This window comes from Medicago truncatula, chromosome 4, assembly GCF_003473485.1.
Source record: "Medicago truncatula cultivar Jemalong A17 chromosome 4, MtrunA17r5.0-ANR, whole genome shotgun sequence".
NCBI lineage: Eukaryota > Viridiplantae > Streptophyta > Magnoliopsida > Fabales > Fabaceae > Medicago > Medicago truncatula.
In genome coordinates, this window is record NC_053045.1 from 51,154,591 (window position 1) to 51,175,289 (window position 20,699).

General features: G+C 32.9%; 2 protein-coding genes across 2 annotated transcripts; both read right to left on the reverse strand.

Annotated features, from left to right (window-relative positions):
• Positions 1–777: 777 nt before the first annotated feature.
• Positions 778–4,246, reverse strand: LOC25493677 (autophagy-related protein 16). Its single transcript, XM_013602252.3, has 4 exons — positions 3,995–4,246; positions 3,407–3,588; positions 2,910–3,105; positions 778–2,149 (listed from the first exon to the last, which is right to left on the reverse strand). Exons 1-4 carry the CDS (start codon positions 4,136–4,138, stop codon positions 1,127–1,129), a joined length of 1,545 nt encoding a protein of 514 aa, XP_013457706.2. The 5' UTR covers positions 4,139–4,246; the 3' UTR covers positions 778–1,126.
• Positions 4,247–6,987: 2,741 nt separating this feature from the next.
• Positions 6,988–11,176, reverse strand: LOC112420934 (uncharacterized). Its single transcript, XM_039832801.1, has 7 exons — positions 10,995–11,176; positions 10,802–10,876; positions 10,607–10,717; positions 9,181–9,353; positions 8,762–8,962; positions 7,960–8,468; positions 6,988–7,635 (listed from the first exon to the last, which is right to left on the reverse strand). The coding sequence occupies exons 1-7, from the start codon at positions 11,174–11,176 to the stop codon at positions 6,988–6,990; spliced, it is 1,899 nt and encodes a 632-aa protein (XP_039688735.1).
• Positions 11,177–20,699: the final 9,523 nt, after the last annotated feature.

Here is a 20,699-nt window from a genome sequence, read left to right on the forward strand (position 1 = left end):
GATTTCTATGCTAAGATAATGATTCAAATGAAATAAATAAATCCATCTTCATCTCTATCTTCATTTCATCCATCATACTTAATGATAAGTTGTTAGAACTGGTATAACAACAGAATTAATACTATCATTGAGTAATTATTCATTTACTGAATAATTAGAAGGAATAATACTATCAAAAAACAGAGTAGTGAATGAAACATTAAAACAAAGGAAAACGGGAAGGGAAGTTACAACTGACTTTTACTCTTGCAAGGCAATTCCTATCCAAGAAATTTGAGAGTCTTGACTTCTCCCTTCTAATAGAGCTTGGTCTCTCCTTCCCATGATCACTCAACAACTATCCCACAATCATTTTTCCCTTTCCTTTCTCTGTTTATTCTTAAAAATAAACATTACTGACATAAAAAATAAAATGGACATAACTGTTGAATAATTTATGCCATCTCCTCTTATATTGTTCTCCAAAATAAGAAGTCTAACATAAACTAAAATAAAATCACTTTATGAATTAACTGTGGACTCTATACTTTTGTGAGTATTAATTTCCAACTTCCTGTATATCTCCCCGTGACAATGTTTAGGTTCCCTACAGATACTCGCAGTGTATGCAAGAGGTTACAGGTTAACAAAATGTCATCCGATGAGTGTACTGGTGTACATGAATGAAACTAGCTATACGTAGTTACATTTTATTTTTTGAATAACTGTGTGACAACTTGTAATAATAATGGGCAACAGGACCTGGTGATTTATTAATATTAGTTTGGCCGCTGTTCCTAGGTTAATTACCACCTGCCAATGACACGGTTAGATAAATTTTGCCAATTCAATATCTTTACTACAATATAGCTTCATTGCACACTAGTGCTATTCATGCTTCCCTTTAGATATTAAGCAAGACTGGGTCTAAAGGAAAGTACTTAGCTAAAAAATTGATATATACATCATTCAAAAATTTCAATGGTGTCCTGTCTAAACAAGGAACAGCTTAATAAAGATTTCAGCCAGCCAATTTAAAAACTGTAAAATAGAGCTTTTTTACCACACCGTCACTGTGACCAGATGGAAACAATCCCGTACCTGTTAGATTTTCTTAAAACTGTAACGTTGATCTTTACCACAGCCATTATGACCAGATGGAAACAATTCCATTCCTGTCAGCTGAAGCTAGGGGTTTTCCCATTCCACTCCAACTACAACAGAGAACAGAAGAAGTATGCTCCTTCAGAGTACTGATTATTTCACCTTTAGATATTGACCATATATGGACAGATCCATCAGCAGACCCAGCGGCAACATGATTGTTGTCTGGACTGATACACGAGCGACTCCAATTAGAAGCCACTCTGTTAACTGTGGCTCGTAATGTGCCACAAACTTCCAGAGATCGCACATCAAACAAATTGTGCAAATTATCCCTTCCACTGGTCAATGCAATATTTCCATTTCGAGAAAGGGATATTGACGTGACGGCGTGTGAATGTGCAGCAACCTCACTTAGCAGCCTTCCACTCTGAATGTCCCATAACCGAAGATTACCATCGACATGTCCAGAAAATATGGTCTGTCCATCTGTGCTGAAGCAAAGAGCATTGCAGTTGCTGGGAAACATGATTGTGTTTGTGCAGTAACCTTTCATCAAGTCCCAAACTTTTATAGTACGGTCGTAAGCTGCACTGACAACAAGACGACTCGAAACCTTGCTAACATCAACCGCACAAACTTTATCCGTGTGTCCAGTAAGGGTATGACGGACTCGACCTGAGCTAAGATCCCACACATACAAGTTGTTTGAGCTGCTTGCAGCAATAACAGATCGATTATCATTGGTGATAGTGAGATCCAATACTGAGCCAAGGCAGCCAGTAAGACTTGAACTTAACGATCCTGTATTTGTATCCCACACTTTAACTGAACGATCCTGTCCCCCAGTAATCAATCTACTAGAATTGTACTCGAACAATAAGGAAGCACAACCTCCTTCATGTGCATTTAGCCTGTATTTGCAATTGGAAGGGATGTTTGACTCTGAAAAGAATTCAGCACCTTCTTCACTTCGACGAACAATTCCATCTACTTGTTCCCTTGCAAGTTGTTCTAGACCACTAGCCCTTAGCCGCTGAACCATGTCTTCATATAGTGCATTTGCCTAAAGAGATGGGAAATGTATTATTAGTTGAATTGGCAACATAAGTTGATATTTACAATTATATGCAACTAGAACTTGTTCACATCACAGTCTAGTGAGGAATCTACATGTAAGAAATATAATGTACTAATGTAACTCACAGTGATTCAAATATATTATGCACTATGAGTTTTGAATAGAAAAAGTACTAACTAGTAATATTAAATGGAACAAGAATTTGTTCACAACACAGTCTCGTTAGGACTCTACATGTAAGAAATATAAACTACTAATGTAACTATCACAGTGATCCAAATATTATGCACCAGCCACCATGGGTTTTGAATAGAAAAACTACTAACTAGTAGGATTCAAATTTCAAAATATAAAAAAATTAGAAGTACATCAAATCCAATGTTGGTGTGAAATTGCTGAGCAGGTAAATGACACTTGCCAGTGGCCGGCAAACTAAGCTTCAAGCTTGTAGGAGCTTCTCAAATAAGATAAAGAACCTTCTGAAAAAATTGAGGTACAAAAACTAATTTCTACCTACAGTCAAACAACTATCTATGACAAGACAAATAACCATTGCAAATTCATTTCAACTTTCTTCTCCTTTAAGTACTGATAAAAAAGTTCAATTAAACAGGCTCTAAGAGTATTTCCATCAAGATTGCACAACTTGCCAAAGCCAAATCCATTCACACGGAGAATGTATACAAAAACTAATATCTAGTTCCAAAAGTTGTATGCTGACCGAGAATATGAGATTGTATTATACCTCATTTAGGCGTTCAGCATCCTTCATCTTTTCTAACATCAAGCGGTCAATCAACATCTTATTTTCAGCTTCAGCTTCATTAGCTTTAGTAGTCATCTGCTCCAGTTGTGCTTTCAGTTCTGAATTCTCGCTGATAACTAATTCTACTTCATTAATCTTTTGTTCCAAATCCGTCTTTAATTGAGAGCACTCATCCCTGCATTTTGCAACATTAATTTAAGTGAAAAAAGTTCATTTATCACAAACTAAAAAAATGTTGGTGGCTGTTACAACCGATGTTGTCAATCGAGAATAACAGAAAATAGTGGATTTTTAAAATTCCGATACACAATAGTGCTATAGCCTATAGCACCACTATAGCCGCTGTTGGACAACATTTTTTACTAAATAGAGTTTCTTGGAACTATAGCGGTTTTTCCAAATTCTGCTATGGTAGAGCAGTGCTATAGCTGCTATTTAACAACATTGGTTACAACACAGAAGAAACATCAAGCAACCTCAATTCTGTCAACTCCTTCTGCATATCAGAAATCACATTTTCTTTCTCTTGAAGCGAAGCTTTTGAAACTCTAGACTCAGCTACTTCCACAACAAGTTGCTCGGATAACCGAGATTGAGCTTTATAGCATTGCTGAAGTTCCACTTCCAAATTCTCTGCTTTCTCTTTCCACTCAAAACCCTTCAACAACATAAATACAACACTTTAATCAACAAAACAAAAATCCAATTGTAACACATAAACAACTATCCAAGCAACCAATTTAACTCCAATATCAAGCAACATTCTGAAACATGACATCATCAAAAGCCAATAACTTTGTATGGTTAAGAATAGGTAAAATTGTACACAACTTATGAAACACAGACACACAGACACTGATAATAATTTGAGAAAATGACATAATTCAATGCGATCACAAAAGTCGTGTTGGAGACCACCAACACGTGTCAGACACAGACACACATTCAATCAGAAATGTCAGCGTTACAAAAGTTCAAAACTATTGACTATTAAGCATTCTATTGGAACCCATGATAAAAATCCCTAAAAAAAAGATGAAAATTGTTAATGAAAGGGTACGTACCTGAGAAACGATGGGTCTAGAAAGTGCGAGAAAAGCAGGAGCATGAGCGCCTTCTTCGAGAAGATGGCGTTTCTTGAGAGCTTTCATAGCATAATTGATTGCATCAATCGCTACTTGTTCTTTCGGTCTTCCAGTTTTCACCATTATTGTTGTTGTGTTTGGTTTCAGAATTGATCCACTAACTTAATTGAATTAGGGTTCTGATGATTCGAATGATTTTCAGGTGGCGACTAGACAGACCGGTAAATAGGTCCCACATACAAATAAATAGATCATTTTTACCATGAATATTTAAAGAAAAAAGCCATTTATTCTGTCAAATTTTATTAGCGAGGGACCAAATTTAATAATAAATATAAAGATTAAATTGATAAAAAGTCGTTAAATATTAAAATTAAATCGATGGTAAATGGCTGAAATATAGAGATCAACTTAATAATTTAATAGTGTTATTGACATTTTTGAAATGTTTATAATCGCATAAAAATATTTGAGAACGTTCTACAAAATTAAAGACTAATTTAATAGTTTATTTGATTTATATTTATTTTCTTTGACGAAAAATAATATCTTGTTAACTCTTTAAAATTGTAAAATCAATCATCTTTAAAATAAAATCCAAGGAAATATAGTTTAGTTTTTTTTCTAGCAAATGTCTATAATTTACTTATGACGTTAATATTATTTCAAATAATTCTCAAATTTGTTATCAGATTTTATCAAACAGATAGGTTTTATAATATTGTAAAGATAGATAACATTTGATGTAGTTGTTATAAACTTCAAATTTTATAATATTTCTTTTGTATATGTTGCATTTGATCTGCTAAAAAAATGAAAGATAAGACATAACAATTTTAGTTGTACAGTGTTTGATTTGTAAAATTGTTTTTGAAATATGACAAACTGAAGGCAAGGGACAAGACAAAAACATAATTTTTTGTGTCTCACTAAACCACGACACAAGTTTTTGTCCCAAATGCAAGTTATCTAAATACAAAAATAACTTATTGTCCACTAAATATCGTATAAGACAAAAAATTATTCAATACCATAAAAGTTTATCATGTGTTGCTCTTCCTTGTATTGTGTTGTTCTGTCCATTATATATTGTTTAACAAATCAAACGGAGGATATTGATCATCTCTTTCTCTCTTGCAAATTTTTCCGAATAATCTGGCTTGGTATCTCTAATTGGCTTGGTTTTAATACGGTACACCCTGCTCATGTTGTAGAACACTTTCATCAATTTGAATATTTAGGTGGGTTCTCAAAAAACATTCGCGCTACTTTTCAACTCATTTAGTTAATAACTGTATGGGTGATTTGGTGCGAAAATGCGGTCTTTCGTGAAAAAGAGGTTCGCTACAATATCTTCCAGACAAAATTAAGCTATAATCTTATTGGTGGTTGAAAGCAAATAAAATTAATTTTGTTTTTAACAATATGTGGTCGTAAACTGTGACAGAGCTCTGCTTAATCAGCTCCTTGATGTCTTGAATCAAAACATCATAAACATAGAATTTGAAGAAGGGACCTTTAACGAGGTTAATGCAGTGAAGAGAAACAGGGTAGCAAACTAGATTGGTGATTTCCAAATCTTTGGCTAGCAAGAGTCCCTTGTAGATTAAAAACTGGAGTTCCTATTTCTCCATGCCCACCAAAGCGTGGCAGCGAACAAGAAATAAGAGTTGGTGCCCGTGCATCCAACCTTAAGCCAATCATGCACAACAATGTTAGAGAAGAAGTTTTGGTCGTCAAAACTGAAGTGGTGCCATATGCTTAGAGAAAGATTACAATCACACAATGAAAAAAAGTCTCCTCCTCTAAGCCACATCTATAACAAATAGTTGCCTGAGCAAAATACTATGATTAAGCAGGGATAGCGTAGGTACAGACAACCAATTAAGAAATTTAATTTTCTTCGGAAGCTATAATTTTCAAATCCAAGACCAAAAACGAGAAGGGTTATAAGCGATGGCCAAGAAATACGTTATTTCAAACACATAAATAGTTATTTGTATTTGGCATTAATTTTTTTAGAATGTGCTTCTGCGTAACTTTAAGGTTTCTCGAATGTGCAATTTTCACCAATTTTTTTTTTAACAAAAACTTTTACTTAGGCCATGTTTTGATAAACATCTTAATTATGTATTTGTAGTGTAATATAAGTGTAGTATGTATTAGCTTCTTCTGTTTTTTTTTTTACTAACTTTACTAGATCGTCCATCTGTGCTACCGCACTAGTCATAAAATGTTAAAACATATGAAATTGTTCATAAAATATCTATAATTTATGTGGTAAGGAACGTTGGACGCCTATAATATAATAGAATGGTTATATAATTTATGGAGTCTGTTTAGAAGTGTAATAGCATCAGCCAAAAAACTACAATACACACATAAAATTGATCAAATTGTCTGTCAATGTTGATGTAGATAAGTTTAATATGCCTCAAGAAGCTTAAATATTCATACAATTTTAGTTGAATAAAATAGGAAACTTCAAATGTATCAGAAACTACTACACATTTCACATAATGATAAAAAGAGTTGATTCTATTGACCCAAAAAAGGTTCACTCCAGAAAAAGGAAAAAAGATGCAGTAGATAGTTGATGCTGCCAGCAAAAGTGCACCAGACAAATGAGAGGTTCGCTGTGCAACAACCTGAAACAAATAATTCGCGTTTGACATTCAAGATATATGTGCTAGTATAGCTTCAGACGCAAATAGTTCAACATAGGAAACTTGGTTAATCTATGTAAACATACCAGGTGGGATGACTTCATTTTCAAACCAGCAACAGAATGTAGCTGCTATTAATGTATGGTAATAATGCAAAATGTAACCTGGAAAGTTGGATCAGATTCAGTACAAAAAAATCAGCTTAACTTTATGTTAGAGATATTCAAAATCTGTATTATGTTGAATATGATATAAACACAAACCTGACAGTCCTCTAATGCTACTATTTGGGAATTGTAAATACTGTCATTGGCTCTTGTTTATAGTCATAGCGAACGAAACTGAAATTGGGAATTGCTTGTGTTGAAACTTGAATGGAATCCTTGTATCAGAAGGTGTCAATGACAATCTAGGCATGTATACTATATCCCCAATATTACTTCCTGTAATAACCTTGGCCTCAAGCACGTATCTGCCCATCTTAGTAACTATCAAACGCGTTCCATTGCATAGGCCTGCCATCGGGTCTAAATTCCTTAACAACATAATAGGGACTCCAACTTTCAACTTAATTTTATGATTTGGAATGCTAGATGCAGTTATTGTGTTTAAAAATTTAGGTGTGTGAATGTCATCGGGCCTAGTTGCTGATGAATTGGTTGAAAGTGGAGAATCACAACTCAGATAAGTTTTTTCCTCCCCAGGAATCAAAGACATAACATACTCATTAATTTCTTCAACAGTGGAATTTTTTGGAGTTAATATGGCTCTATCTTGGAAAAAAGATGGATCGTGCATTTCATCTAGAAGTGATGGATAAATCTCATTAACAATAGCAGCGATATGATCACCTGAGCTTCGAATAAAAAGGTCCTCTGGAATTTCTATATTAATATCTTCATCATTGGCAACACCAACAGTACCACCTCCGATACCCAACACCCATTCACTAAACTACTTTCTTTCGTTAATATCAGAACTTGAAGAACCATGTAAAAGGCGCATGTTATTTGACAATGTTAATACCTCGCAGAACTGCCATAAATATGAAGAGTTGATGCTTGCATTTACAACCTCTTGTCTATTTGCTTTAGGCATGACTGGGAGTACTTGACGGAAATCGCCACCAAGTACCACAACCTTCCCTCCAAAAGGGATATATGTCCGGCCGTTATTATGGACACGAAGAATTTCTCTCAAACTACGGTCCAGCGCCTCAAAATAGTGTTTATGCATCACAGGTGTTTCATCCTATATAATAAGTTTTGCCTTACAAACCAACTCAGCTAATGGGCTTTTTGGATGTATCCCACATGTTGATATTTCATTGACAATTATAGGAATACCAAACCTTGAATGTGTCGTTCTTCCACCAGGTATAAGCAAGGCAGCGATTCCGCTAGACGCAACCGTTAATACGATTTCCTTCCTAGAGCGTATTGCAGAAGACAATGCTCTCCAAATAAATGTCTTGCATGTCCCACCGTAACTGTAAAGAAAGAAAATATCAGGAAGGTTAGCATCTACTCGGGAAATAATTTTGTCATACACACCTCTTTGTTCCGTCGTCATAGTAGACATTAGTTGATTATGTTCAATCTCCAGCATATTCTGGTTGTAGTTCATCTCATCATATATCAACCTGTTGCAGGACTCATGTATAAGGGATATGTCCGTCCGAGGCATGGTTGGGTAGTCTTCTTTCAAACTCTTTCCATGGCTGTGCAACAATCTTTCTATTTCAGCTAGTGTGTAACTTTTAAGTTGATCATCATCCAACACCAAATCTGGACGCAAAAATTAAAGAATAAGTAAAAAATAGAACGTGCATTTTGTTGAACAATTGTGTTTATTATATACAGCACAGTGGATCAAATGTATATGTATCAAAACATAAATTGCCAAAAAGTATGGTATCTTACACAGGATGAATAAACAAAAATATTGGCTAAATCTATATTGGCATTCATCAAACGTTATAATGCACTATAACATGATAAAAACAAACACAAACAAATTAGGAGTATTACAGAATGTTAATCTAATCATCAAAGCTAAAAATTGCTTGAAACATAACTACCTGGAACACGCATTGCCCTTCTCTGTCGATGTAGCATATCATCACTCACATTCTGCCATGTCTTGTTCCAGACGACCTCTGGTTGAGAAAATTGGTTTGATACCAACAATTGGACAAATAAACTGCGCATGTAACTGACAGTTCCCCAAATAGAAGCTTGGTTAATTGCGTTTATAAACTCTTTATCATCATCTATTAAGTCTAATGCAAAACATGCATCCTTAAATGTGTTATACTTTTTTCCACTGACCGTGTAAATGTCATTATAGCAAGATGGACCCTTCACAAAGTTAAGTAAAAGTCGGAGATAAAAAATTTCGCCACTTCCTGGAGGGAAAAAATGTATTCGTCCAACTGAAATTCCTGGAGGGACCATCTACGCTCTGAAGCCTTCCGAACAAATTTCATCGAAAACTCACCATAGGTCAAATCCTTGGCTTCAGTATACTTTATGTTTGCCTCAAACCATGCCAAGAATTTAGTGTCACGAATATGGGGTTTCTGTATGACATCTTCAAGATTTTCATGGTCTTCGAAAACAACAGGCTCTTCGCCTTCAAGATGGAAACTAAGGCGCTCAACGGAAGGCTCTCTATAATTAATATGAAATGACCCTTGTTTACGTACTTAAACAAATATTTAATTGACCTAGACTGATTGCACCATTCAACATTTATGTGGGCATTATACTTCAGGAGTAAAAGACGGTTATAAGGCACTACATATCTGTTGTCAACAAATGACTCCCCATTTTGGATAAAATCACCGTTGTTTCTCCTTCGGTAAACTGGGTAACCATCAGAATCAATAACGGTACTGAATGTATTTTTTTGGAAAATGTTTGGTGCATTTTTTATTAAGCATGCATGGTGATTTAGTGTTTTGTGGACCGCAAGGACCATGTATCATGAGGGATGCAACAATGTCGTACAACCTTGGGTCACGATTTTTGTATGGAATTTCTGCAGATATAATCTTGTCGATCTGATTAGGATGCTTGCATCGGGACTCAGGTCGCAAGAAAACTAATATGTGAGCATGTGGTAGGCCGCGCTTCTGAAACTCAATGGTATATATTACTGCACATAAATATGCCTAGTAAGTGAACAAACATACAACAACAAATATATATATATATATATATATAACTAAATTTAATAATAATTCACAAAAAATAAGCACAATATATCTGCTTTAACCTTCCCAAAAATCTTCCCCTTTTTAATATACTTTATGAGATGATCCAACTTTATTTTGAAAAGACAACTGACCAAATTAGGTCGATCTTCCAGTTTAAGATTATGTTTCTTAAGAAAGTCAACTAACTCTGGCCATTTATGGTTGCACGTAAAAGTGATGAACAAATCAGGGTAACCAACCTAACCACATATTGCCATGGCATCTTGATAATTATGTATCATGTAACGTGCCACCCCGAACAATTTTGACGGCAATACCACTCGCTTTCCTGCACTGGCTGGACTGGTCTCACCTCTAAGAACAGCTTCTGTGAGTCTCTTGTACAAATCAGCTCTCACCTCTTTTTGATGATTTCGATACCACATCAATCGCCATGAATCTATCATTCTGAATGCATCGACTAAAAATTGTTGGAACAAACGCCTGACATATAATAAATGTGATTGGTATATATCTCTGTGTTGAATCTTGTAAGCAAACCACTCTTTCATCGAAACAAATACTCACTTAATAGGTTTCGTTTTAGGTTTGTCTGTAAACCTGATGCCTCTTCGAAACCCATCTTATCCTCTTGAAAAAATTAAAGGGTATTGCAATGGCAAATAAGACATTTAAAAAACATAAATACGCTTATGAAGACCTGACCTCTCCTCAACAACTACATCCCTTTCGAAATCTGCGGCGTCATAATCACCTACGACCAATGCTGCAACTTCTGAAGCTGTAGGCAAGTTGTAACGCCTACCATCATAACCCCTCTTTCCCAGAATTCATAATTTAATTTGAGGAGCATTGTCTTCTAATAATGTGTCCCTGACCATCCTATATGACTTTACAAACGAATTCGAGTTGTATAAGATATGTCGTAGCTCTTTGATGATAGTTTTCTTAATCGATTTCTTGTCATCTTCCATTCTGCACATTCAATTACACAATATTAAATACATCATAGCCAATATACGTTAAGGTACATCATTGTGGAACCTGCTGCACAATTTAGTAATGACATAACTATATATAATATGATATGTACCTGACTGATAGCATACAGTTGGAAAGCTCGTTGTCCGTATCATAGATATACAACTGAGTGAACCTCGGATGATCACCATGTTTGGGCAGTAGGCTCCCGATTTGGTGGTAATTCTCTCCATTCAAAACGAAAACAGGTGGTGCATTACCATTGTTGTTGGTGCTGTCAATATTGGCTCCCATAGATGTAAAAGCGAACATGCTATTGAACGACCTTATATTCTCCATAAATATTTTGCTTTTCTTGTCGTTATTGTGGTATAAATCGTACAATCTTCAAGGAAGACGTTTGAATGGTGCTATTTCTATTATTCCTTGCATACAACACAATGAAAATTCTGGATTCGATGTATCAGTGTGTTTTGATACCCTTTCCTCGTACCACATAATTGCACCACACCATGGACAGATAAAACGCAGCTCTCCAACGCTATAGTAATCTGCAAGTAAATCACAATATTTTCCAACATGCCTTTACATAACTGAAGCTTGATATTAGCATATTAGCTTGCTGCACGACATTGGTGTTTAGTCTTTTGGTTGATATTAAATTTCTGCTAACCTGTGTCATTTGCACCATCCGTCACATCTTCCTCTTCGTCATTATCTGTCAATAAGTCAAGTGCATAGAAAGTTAAATCATGTTCAATTCAACAAAGTCTTGGTCAGTAGTAATAATACGCAATGAAAAGTGATTATAATACGCATACCTAACTCATGAAAGGGAACATCACCCCTTTCATTGTTCTGATAGCACTTTGTTTCGAAATCTTCATCCATGTTAGCACTTAATCCATTATCCACAGTTGCTGGTATATTGTCTTCTACGTCTGAAATTACATAATTGATATTCCTATCACAGTCTGGATATAACTGGTGCATATATTTTGTCACGAAATAAAATGTATTCATAGTTTGATATAATTTTTAAATCTTATATATATTACCAGATGCATTCTCAGGTATCTCTGAAACTTCCCCATTCTCATTGCACTCCGTATCAAGGTCCATCTCTTGAATGGAAACACGTCTATCACGAAGTTCTCCAACTTTTATTACACAAAAATAGATAGAAATAATTACAATTAGAAATCTGACTCGAAAACATATAACTGTGAAAAATTACACACAATATGCAACCCACTGATGTTTTAGCTTACCTTGCGTATTATGAGGAACTTCATTCTCTTTCCCACGTTCAGAGACATATTCCGTTGATACATTGTTTTCTTTTAGTTGTTCTGAATTTTCCTTACCATATAAACCACCTCCTTTATGTTTTAGAATGTGTTTCCCAGGTTTTGCAGGCATGAGCTTCCGAAACGCAACACCACCTGAAATGTAATGTTAATCAGAGGATTCATGAAACTAAAAGAATTACAATTAATAATAGTTAGCAAGTGATACCGTTTGTTATGTCAGACAAAGGGTTATGCCCATTGTTAACCTTGTGCCTCTTGTTGGAGTTCATTTTGATGCAGTCAGATAGATGGGATAAGCACAATGGAAATAAAGGAAACTTCAATGGTTTAGATCTAAACGAAAACTGTAACGCCCTCTTTGAATTATTTAATTATTTAATTGAGTCTAGAATTTATTAAGATGAGTTTATATTATATTTATATGATATGTGTGATTTAAGGTGATTTTATGAGGAGTTGTGACTTATTTTATTGTTTAGTAAAATAAGATTTGAAAATAAAATAAATATTGAGTTGAGGGGTTGTTTTGAGATTTTAGAGAGTTTTGGGGGAGAAAGAGAAATAAGATAAAATAGATAGAGGATATATAAATAGGAGAGACCTAGTTTAGAAAAACAGTACGTACGATCAGTTTTTGGAAAAAAGGGAGAAAAAGCCAAGAGAAGAGAAAGAGACCAAAGAGCTGCGATTTTCATATTCTAAGGTAAGGGTGAGACTAGCATTCAATTCTATTATTCTATATAACTCATATGATTGTATTTAGCAAGTGTAGGATTGAATTAGAGAAGTTGGAAAATTAGGGTTAATAAGAGAAATTGAGGATTAATGGATGAAAAGTTGTTAGATTGATGTAGAATTTGTTTACAGATCTTAGATAAGTCATAATATGATTACATGAATCAATGTTAGGCTTAAAACCATGTGAATAGGTGAATTTTCGTGAAAACTGCACTTCTGCCTGAGCTTACATTCATCGTTCGCCTCGCGAGCAACTTTTACCCGCCTCGCGAGTTGCACCTTGCAGCTCGCCATAGCGAGCAGATTCACTCGCCTAGCGAGTGTGACCAGAGAGTCAGCATGATTTCGTAGTTTTGACCCTTAAGTTAAACCTTAGATGTTTTTGAGTGCCTGAACATGTGTAATAATGATTAGGAAAGATTTTAGATTGAGATTGAACATGGAATAGTTTAAGAATTGATTTTTGGGAGTTACACCTGAACTCACCATAGCGAGTAGAGGCTTGTTAGGTTAAATGCGATCTTTGTCACACGAGTTGATGTGAGTTGCTAGAGGTAAAAAACTAAGTTGTTTATCTTGTTGTTGATGTTCCAGTAAGACTAATGCATATGAATTGATGTTGTTTATAATGTGATATAATTGTATATACATTACTTGAATTATATATGAATATTTGAGATATTGATGACTTGCATTTGATATGGTTATATCATGAATTGTTTTGCATATTGTCTATGTTGCTGTTTGTTATTTAACTAAGCTGCATGAGTCGGTCTAAGTTGAAAGAAGATGTTCCAAATTATTGGATTTATATAAGAGGTTGTTTCTAAGAGGTTGAGTTGTTGTGTCCATGCATTAGCATTCATTGTTGGGGGCTTGATGCCCTGGAGCCTTTGCTCACCACGTTGGGGGCTTGATGCCCTGGAGCTTTAGCTCAATTAAGTTGAGGACTTGATGCCCTAGAAGTATATTAATACTTATTACGTTGAGGGCTTGATGCCCTGGATTGGTACCACATGCATATATGAGGTCTAAGTTGCATAGTCGAGTTGAAGTCGCATTTGTCGAGTCAAAGTTGTTAAATTGTTAAGATGTTGAAGTTGTGATTCTTTATATGAACTATTAATGAAGTGATATATGATATATTATTATCTATGATGTTTTCATGTTGTTAAATATAATTGTTGAATTATACGTTTAATATTATTGTTTTGTGAAATCTCACCCTTTCTACTTGGAAATGTTGCTCTTCGTATGAGTAACTTGCAGGTGATCGAGAGTAGTTGTTGTTGCTTTGCTGTCGTGAGTGGTTATCCCTCATTGAGTCTTTTAGGTGCTCTGATACGTAACGGGATGAGATCTTTTGTGGCTATTTTCTATTCCTTACGTATTTGATTCATGATTAAGTTGTTCAACTGAATATTTATGAGATGTTTGATGAGACCTGTGTGCCAAGACTTATTTATGTTAATGAATTTAATCCGTTGCAAAGTTTGAATTAATATATTGATAATTTTTGGAAGGATAATTAGTTAATTATCTCATTTATGATTTTAAGAAGTGTAGCATTCCATTTATGTATTGATTACTCTGATAATTGTTTATGAAATTTTTACGTTGAAAAAATGGGGTGTTACAAAAACGGTACGAGTTAGGCAGCTTAATATCTCAGGACGTGAGCAAACATACCTTTGCTACTCATTTAAAAAGTTAACTTAGTGTCTTCCAATGTGATAAAACTATATGGAAAGGTAAAGAGACAAATAGGTACTGATGAAGACAACGATTGTTTTAATGTGAATTTCTACAATTAAATTTATTGCTCCACTAAATGCTCTATGTATCATGAGAAACTAAACAGACTCTTCATCATAGTGGCTGCTCCATTAAGAAAATCACGTTTACACATGCCATCTAAAATCTGCCTTTTCATCTCCAATCAATTTTCAAAAAAAAGACTCACAAAAATTATTGATTAGTTTAAATGTTGTATATATTCTTTATGTGTTGACAAAAATATCAATTAAAATATTAAGGCTTTGTTTCAATTATATATTTAAATTTCTTAATTTCACACACACATACACACACAAAATATTAAGGCTAAAATATGGTCCCTGTAAATATGCTTCATTTTGGTTTTAGTTTCTGTAAAAAAAAATTGTTTTTGGTCCTGCAAATATGCCTCATTTTGGTTTTGATCTCTGACTCCACTTTTGTGATGATTTGCACATGTGACATATGATGACTGAACCCATTTATTAGAGAAATAATCCCTGCAAAATCTTTAATTTTGAAAAAAGTCCTTGCAAAATATTTTGTTTTTGAAAAATGTTTAATGAGTTTACCTGTGCGTAACTTTAAGGTTTCTCAAATGTGCAATTTTCACCAATTTTTTTTTAACAAAAACTTTTACTTAGGCCATGTTTTGATAAACATCTTAATTATGTATTTGTAGTGTAATATAAGTGTATATGTATTAGCTTCTTCTGTTTTTTTTTTTACTAACTTTATGTATTTGCGCTATGCATTTAACAGAAAATAAAATCAAACTGTGTATTAGCTTCATCTCATTAACACTTGATGCTAGTGCTTATACTAAAATAATCCCATTCAAACTGACTCTAATTTTATAAAATTGAAAATCGAATGTAACATAACAAATTAATATTTTATTGTTAAAGAGCAAATAATCCATTGATCTAATATGTGCGCACATGATCATCAATGAAAAAGTATACACTTTTTTATAAGAAAAAACATACCTTTGATAGCATAATTAAATATGCACAACCTTTGTGCTACATCCTATGAATACAAAATAATACTTCAAAGCGCAATTTCATTGGATTCAGTTTTGTCTAGCTCCTTTGTGCTACATTTTATTAATGACACATTTTCATTATGGGTTATAGTTCAACTAGTAAAAATATTAAAATTGTTAGGCTAAAAGTTGTGATCGAATTTCAAATTCCAAATCCTCCTCTTATGAGTGATTTTCAATTGTTGTTGTCATTCGTCTATTTAATAAAAAAAATAATGATACTTTCCATTATAGGCTCGACCCTACGACACAAATTTTTAATATGTTCAAAATATATAATCCCTTCATTTTAAAATATAAGCAAAATTCACTTTTTAGGTTCATTCATTTAATGATGTATGTGATCCATATTTTTTAGTGATGTGTGGTTCATAATATGGACCACATACATTGTTAAATGAATGAACCTAAAAAGTAAATTTTGTTTATATTTTAAAGCGGAGGGAGGGAGTATTGATCTTACTTAATGCTCTTGATATATTCTCCATTTATTTAATGAATTTAAAAGGTGAATTGTCTCCAATAAGAAGGAAGAGAGATCCTTCCAAAAAAAAAAGGAAGGAAGGAAGGAGTATTCTCTCATTAATACTTAATGCTAGTGGTTAAACTAATATAAATATATAATCCCATTCAAACCGACTATAAAATTATAGAATTCAAAATCGCATGCAACATACCATAACAAAATAATATTTAATCCGTAAGAGTAAACAACTTATTGATCTAATGTGTGTACATAATCCTTAATTAAAAATAGGGTTAAATATATTTTTGGTCCCTATAAATATATCAACTTTTCATTTTAATCTTTCTAAAATTTTCCTTCAACTTTTAGGGACTTTTTTATAAGGACCAAAAACATATTTAACCCTAAAAAGTATACACTTTTTTATAAGTAAAAAAAACATTTGATGGAATAATAAAATATGCATATATAACGTTTGTGCTACATCCTATGAACCCAAAATAATACTTCTAAGCACAATTTCGTTGGATTCAAGTTTCATCTAAAAAATGACGCTTTTCATCCTTGGCCTGACCCTACGGCACAGATTATAATAGGTTCAAAATATATATTGATCACCCTTGCTTAATGCTCTTGAGATCTCCATTTATATGTTTGTAGTATTCCAGGACCATACTATGATATAGTTTATTCTTCTTTGGTGGGATTCTACTGTATCTTGCATCAAACTCGTGTTCCTTGCGTAGGAATCCTAATAATTGATGTCTAATGAAAGAAAATGATTGTTATTATTATACATAATGCTATTATGTAGAATATCAGCGGTGCGACATGTTTTGGTTTACATGATTCATTAAAAAGTCTGACCTGCTTCACTTATATGTGTAATTTTTCAATAAATATTATTATTTTATCTACGTATAAAATAAAAAATTCAATCTGATCATATCAAATTAAATGTGGTTTAAATTGTTCTTAAAAAAATGTGGTTTAAATTGAAACAATTTTTTGAGTGATCCAATTCGCAGTTGTAAAAAATTATAGTAATACTAGGATTATGAAGTCATGATAAACCTAACAAGCTCGATGAACTTTTTTTTTGAGAGAACAAGCTCCATGAACTTATAACATATAATTTACTAAAAAAATCTTATTTACAACATAATAATGATGGATTATATGTAAAACATAGGAAATAATAATAATTAAAAAAAGGGTCCTGCTAACCGGTGCCCCCGGGCACTGGTTAAGCTTACCATAAAAGAGAATTATTACCATAAAAGAAAACTGTTTTTGACATTATTATAAATTAATTACACAATTTTAATGCATTAATTACTATATAATTTCCTTTTTCATACCCTTAACTAGTGCCCCGGGGGCACCGGTTAGCATTTCCCTTAAAAAAAAATACTAATAAGCTTGAGATATGAACACATCTTTAATCTGCTGACTCAAGTATTCTCGTAGTAAACGTTCTACGCTCTCTTTTTAGTTATAGTAACATAGTAGTGACTATAATTTTATCCTTTAAAATGAATAATTTTGAATTCAAACTACAACCACAATATCGTAATGTCTCTACTAACTTAGTTATGTTCGCATAAACCTTTCTATGGTATTTTTAACATACATTACTCTAGTTTTTAGCGCCTAAATATGATTGATAAATTAATATCACTACTTTGAAATGTGCGGTTTTATATCATTTACTAAAAAAACTATAGTAAGAAAATCATCAATTTTTTAGAAATTGAGATCTCTACTCTAACTGTACAATTCTTGCTAGCTTCCTTTTATATTTTCTTTTTTTGAAAATAAGCTTCCTTTTGACACTCATTATATATATATAGACGTCTTTAAATGTTTAGAAGAAATAAATCGCAATTTTTTTAAACTTTTTTTTGTGCATCTCTTGCTTTTATCACAATAAATTTGTAGCGATTTTTTACAAATTTTTGGCCTATCACTCATCATGTTGGTCTATTTTCATTCTTCATTCAAAATACAAAAATATAAATACAAAGAAAACATATAAATAAATGAAAATTACGTTCTACCAAAAAAATGAAAAGCTTGCAAAACCAATAAAACGGGAGAAATAAAAGTCAACCAATTTTTTCAGAGACTTCGATTATTTTTTGGGTACAAAGACTTCAATTCTTTTAAGCATGCAAATACACGAAAAAGTTACTGAGAATAATATTCATCTTTCGTTTTGGACCATATATTTAAAATTTTTGGTTTTATGTATTATAGGGAGAGAATATTTTAGAAAATAAAGTCGTTATACTTTAATAAAAATCGATATAATTTACTTGGCAGTATATCATGTTTGGTTCGATTGTTGGGAATAATGTGAGATTTCGATGAAAACGATACCATGATGTAAAAAGAGGCTTCCCGACGGGAGGAGAAATGGAGCAATAGTATCCATGAGAAAGGGAAAGATTTGGAAATACTAGTAAACTATGAAAAAGGTTAATTAAAGTAAATGAGTGGTAAAAAAGGCCAACGCATAAAAAATTTATTTTGATGTAAAATAGTAAAAAAGAGAACAAATCTTGACACTTTTAAAATAGAATAGTATTTAGCTCGTTATCATTACCGTGTCCATTTATATTTGAAATAATAGTGGACGGCCTATGAACCTAGTCGAATAGACATCAAATGAGGTATTGTAATACTTTAGCATTTTTGCAACATTATGTCAGCAGATATAGTCATAAAAACATTATGTCCGTTGACACAAATATATTCTCTGCCATGTTTCCTGATGTTCTTTTCTATTGTTCTACAAAACAATTTTACAATTCATCAGCTAATAATTCAAATACACAAAATTATTCGGTAATCTATACCTGATGTGGATAAAATTTTAGGGCTAATAAATGCTCTGTTCGGAAGTCCCAGGTGAACGTTAGGAGTAATAACAAATCAATGCTCTAAGACCACTTCAGACATTAGATATACCTTATATGGATTCTTATGTAATGTGAGAACTCACTTAAATCCAACAATTGAGATATATATGGCTCAAATGCTCTCTTTTTTTACACATTGTTTAAATGTTTTTTCCATCGTTATAATCTTGGAACAAATGTTTCCTATCACAAATAATCAAGCGACTCCATATATATGCTTTTTTTTTTTCTTCCTGATCGATCAGTACGTGATGACAGCAATGTGTGTATATGCATGTACGTGGCATGTGTACTCTATCCAAGGTTACTACTAGGTCAAGTTAGTGAGATTAGATTCGTTCACTTAATCCTTCATCTACATCAAGAAAAACATAGTAAGATAATAGGAAGTGATAGAATAGTTTAGAAAAAATGTAGAGAGTAAGTGGAATGGAGAGAGATATACATGATGAAGGGAGTTGAAAGGGGTGATGATAGCGAGGATACAAATTCGAAATTATTTGTTCACTTCACTATACGTAAATTTTAAATTACTTAAATGCTTAATCTCATTCAAGAGTAAATTTTTTAAAATTTTTAACAGGTTCACTTCATTGGAGGTAAAATTTAAATTACTTATATGCTTAATATAAGTCAAAATTAATTAAATGAATTGTAATATATCTTCAACATAATTGGTAGTCTCAAACTCGAATCCACCTTAGGATATGCTATTTTGCCATAAATTAGTGTATAAAAAACATGAGCATTGCTACATAGTGCGAGAAACAATAGCACGACAGGCACACGAATCATGGGGTAGTGGTGTTATAATTTCAAAATACATGAAAGCTAAAATAATTTGCAATTTCATGAAGGATCCTACGGCACTTATTAATTCGTTGTTTCTCGTTATTAGTTTTGTCGTACCATAAAGCTTTTTCCAAAAAACATATATGTGTTTTGGATGTCAATGTGAATTCACACACATATGAAACAACCTTATACAAAAGTATGGCAGCACTAATAGTAAAATATTGACAACTCATTTTAACACTCTTATATTCATTCTTTTATTAAATAGAATTTTGAAAATTACATGTCACACATAAAATGGTGGAAACCATATAAAAGTTTGCGAGACCCAAGCAAATTTCATGAAATGAGAAAGTGTTGGAAGAGTCACGGTAGATATCACTATTGATCCTAATAACACTCAACAATTATAAATTTCAGCTAATAATATAGTGCATGTTTGGAATCACATCGTTTAGTAGAATCATATTGACTTACTATTATTTCAATAAACACATCATGTCTAAAATACACACAAGAAGGGTGTCGAAAAATGGTTGGCCTTCTATCATTGAATTACATGCATTCACGCATTTAAAATATTAATGATCGTTTGAATAAAATATAACAATCTAAATTTAAAATGAATATTCTATATCATGATATAAATTTAAAATTTAAATATTTTAAGATCGTTAGATTAAGATCGAACATTAATCATGTTCAAAAATGTGTGTTCTTCTTGATTGCGTAAAATCCAATATGGTTGAAAAGATGT

Coding starts and splice junctions, on each gene's coding strand:
- LOC25493677 (XM_013602252.3), bottom strand. CDS start 4,138: ATGGTGAAAACTGGAAGACCGAAAGAACAAGTAGCGATTGATGCAATC. Junction 3,589..3,994: donor CTAGACCCATCGTTTCTCAG/GTACGTACCCTT, acceptor ATGTTGTTGAAG/GGTTTTGAGTGGAAAGAGAA. Junction 3,106..3,406: donor AAGGAGTTGACAGAATTGAG/GTTGCTTGATGT, acceptor TGCAAAATGCAG/GGATGAGTGCTCTCAATTAA.
- LOC112420934 (XM_039832801.1), bottom strand. CDS start 11,176: ATGGGAGCCAATATTGACAGCACCAACAACAATGGTAATGCACCACCT. Junction 10,718..10,801: donor ATCTTATACAACTCGAATTC/GTTTGTAAAGTC, acceptor TCTGGGAAAGAG/GGGTTATGATGGTAGGCGTT. Junction 8,469..8,761: donor AAGGGCAATGCGTGTTCCAG/GTAGTTATGTTT, acceptor TTTTGCGTCCAG/ATTTGGTGTTGGATGATGAT.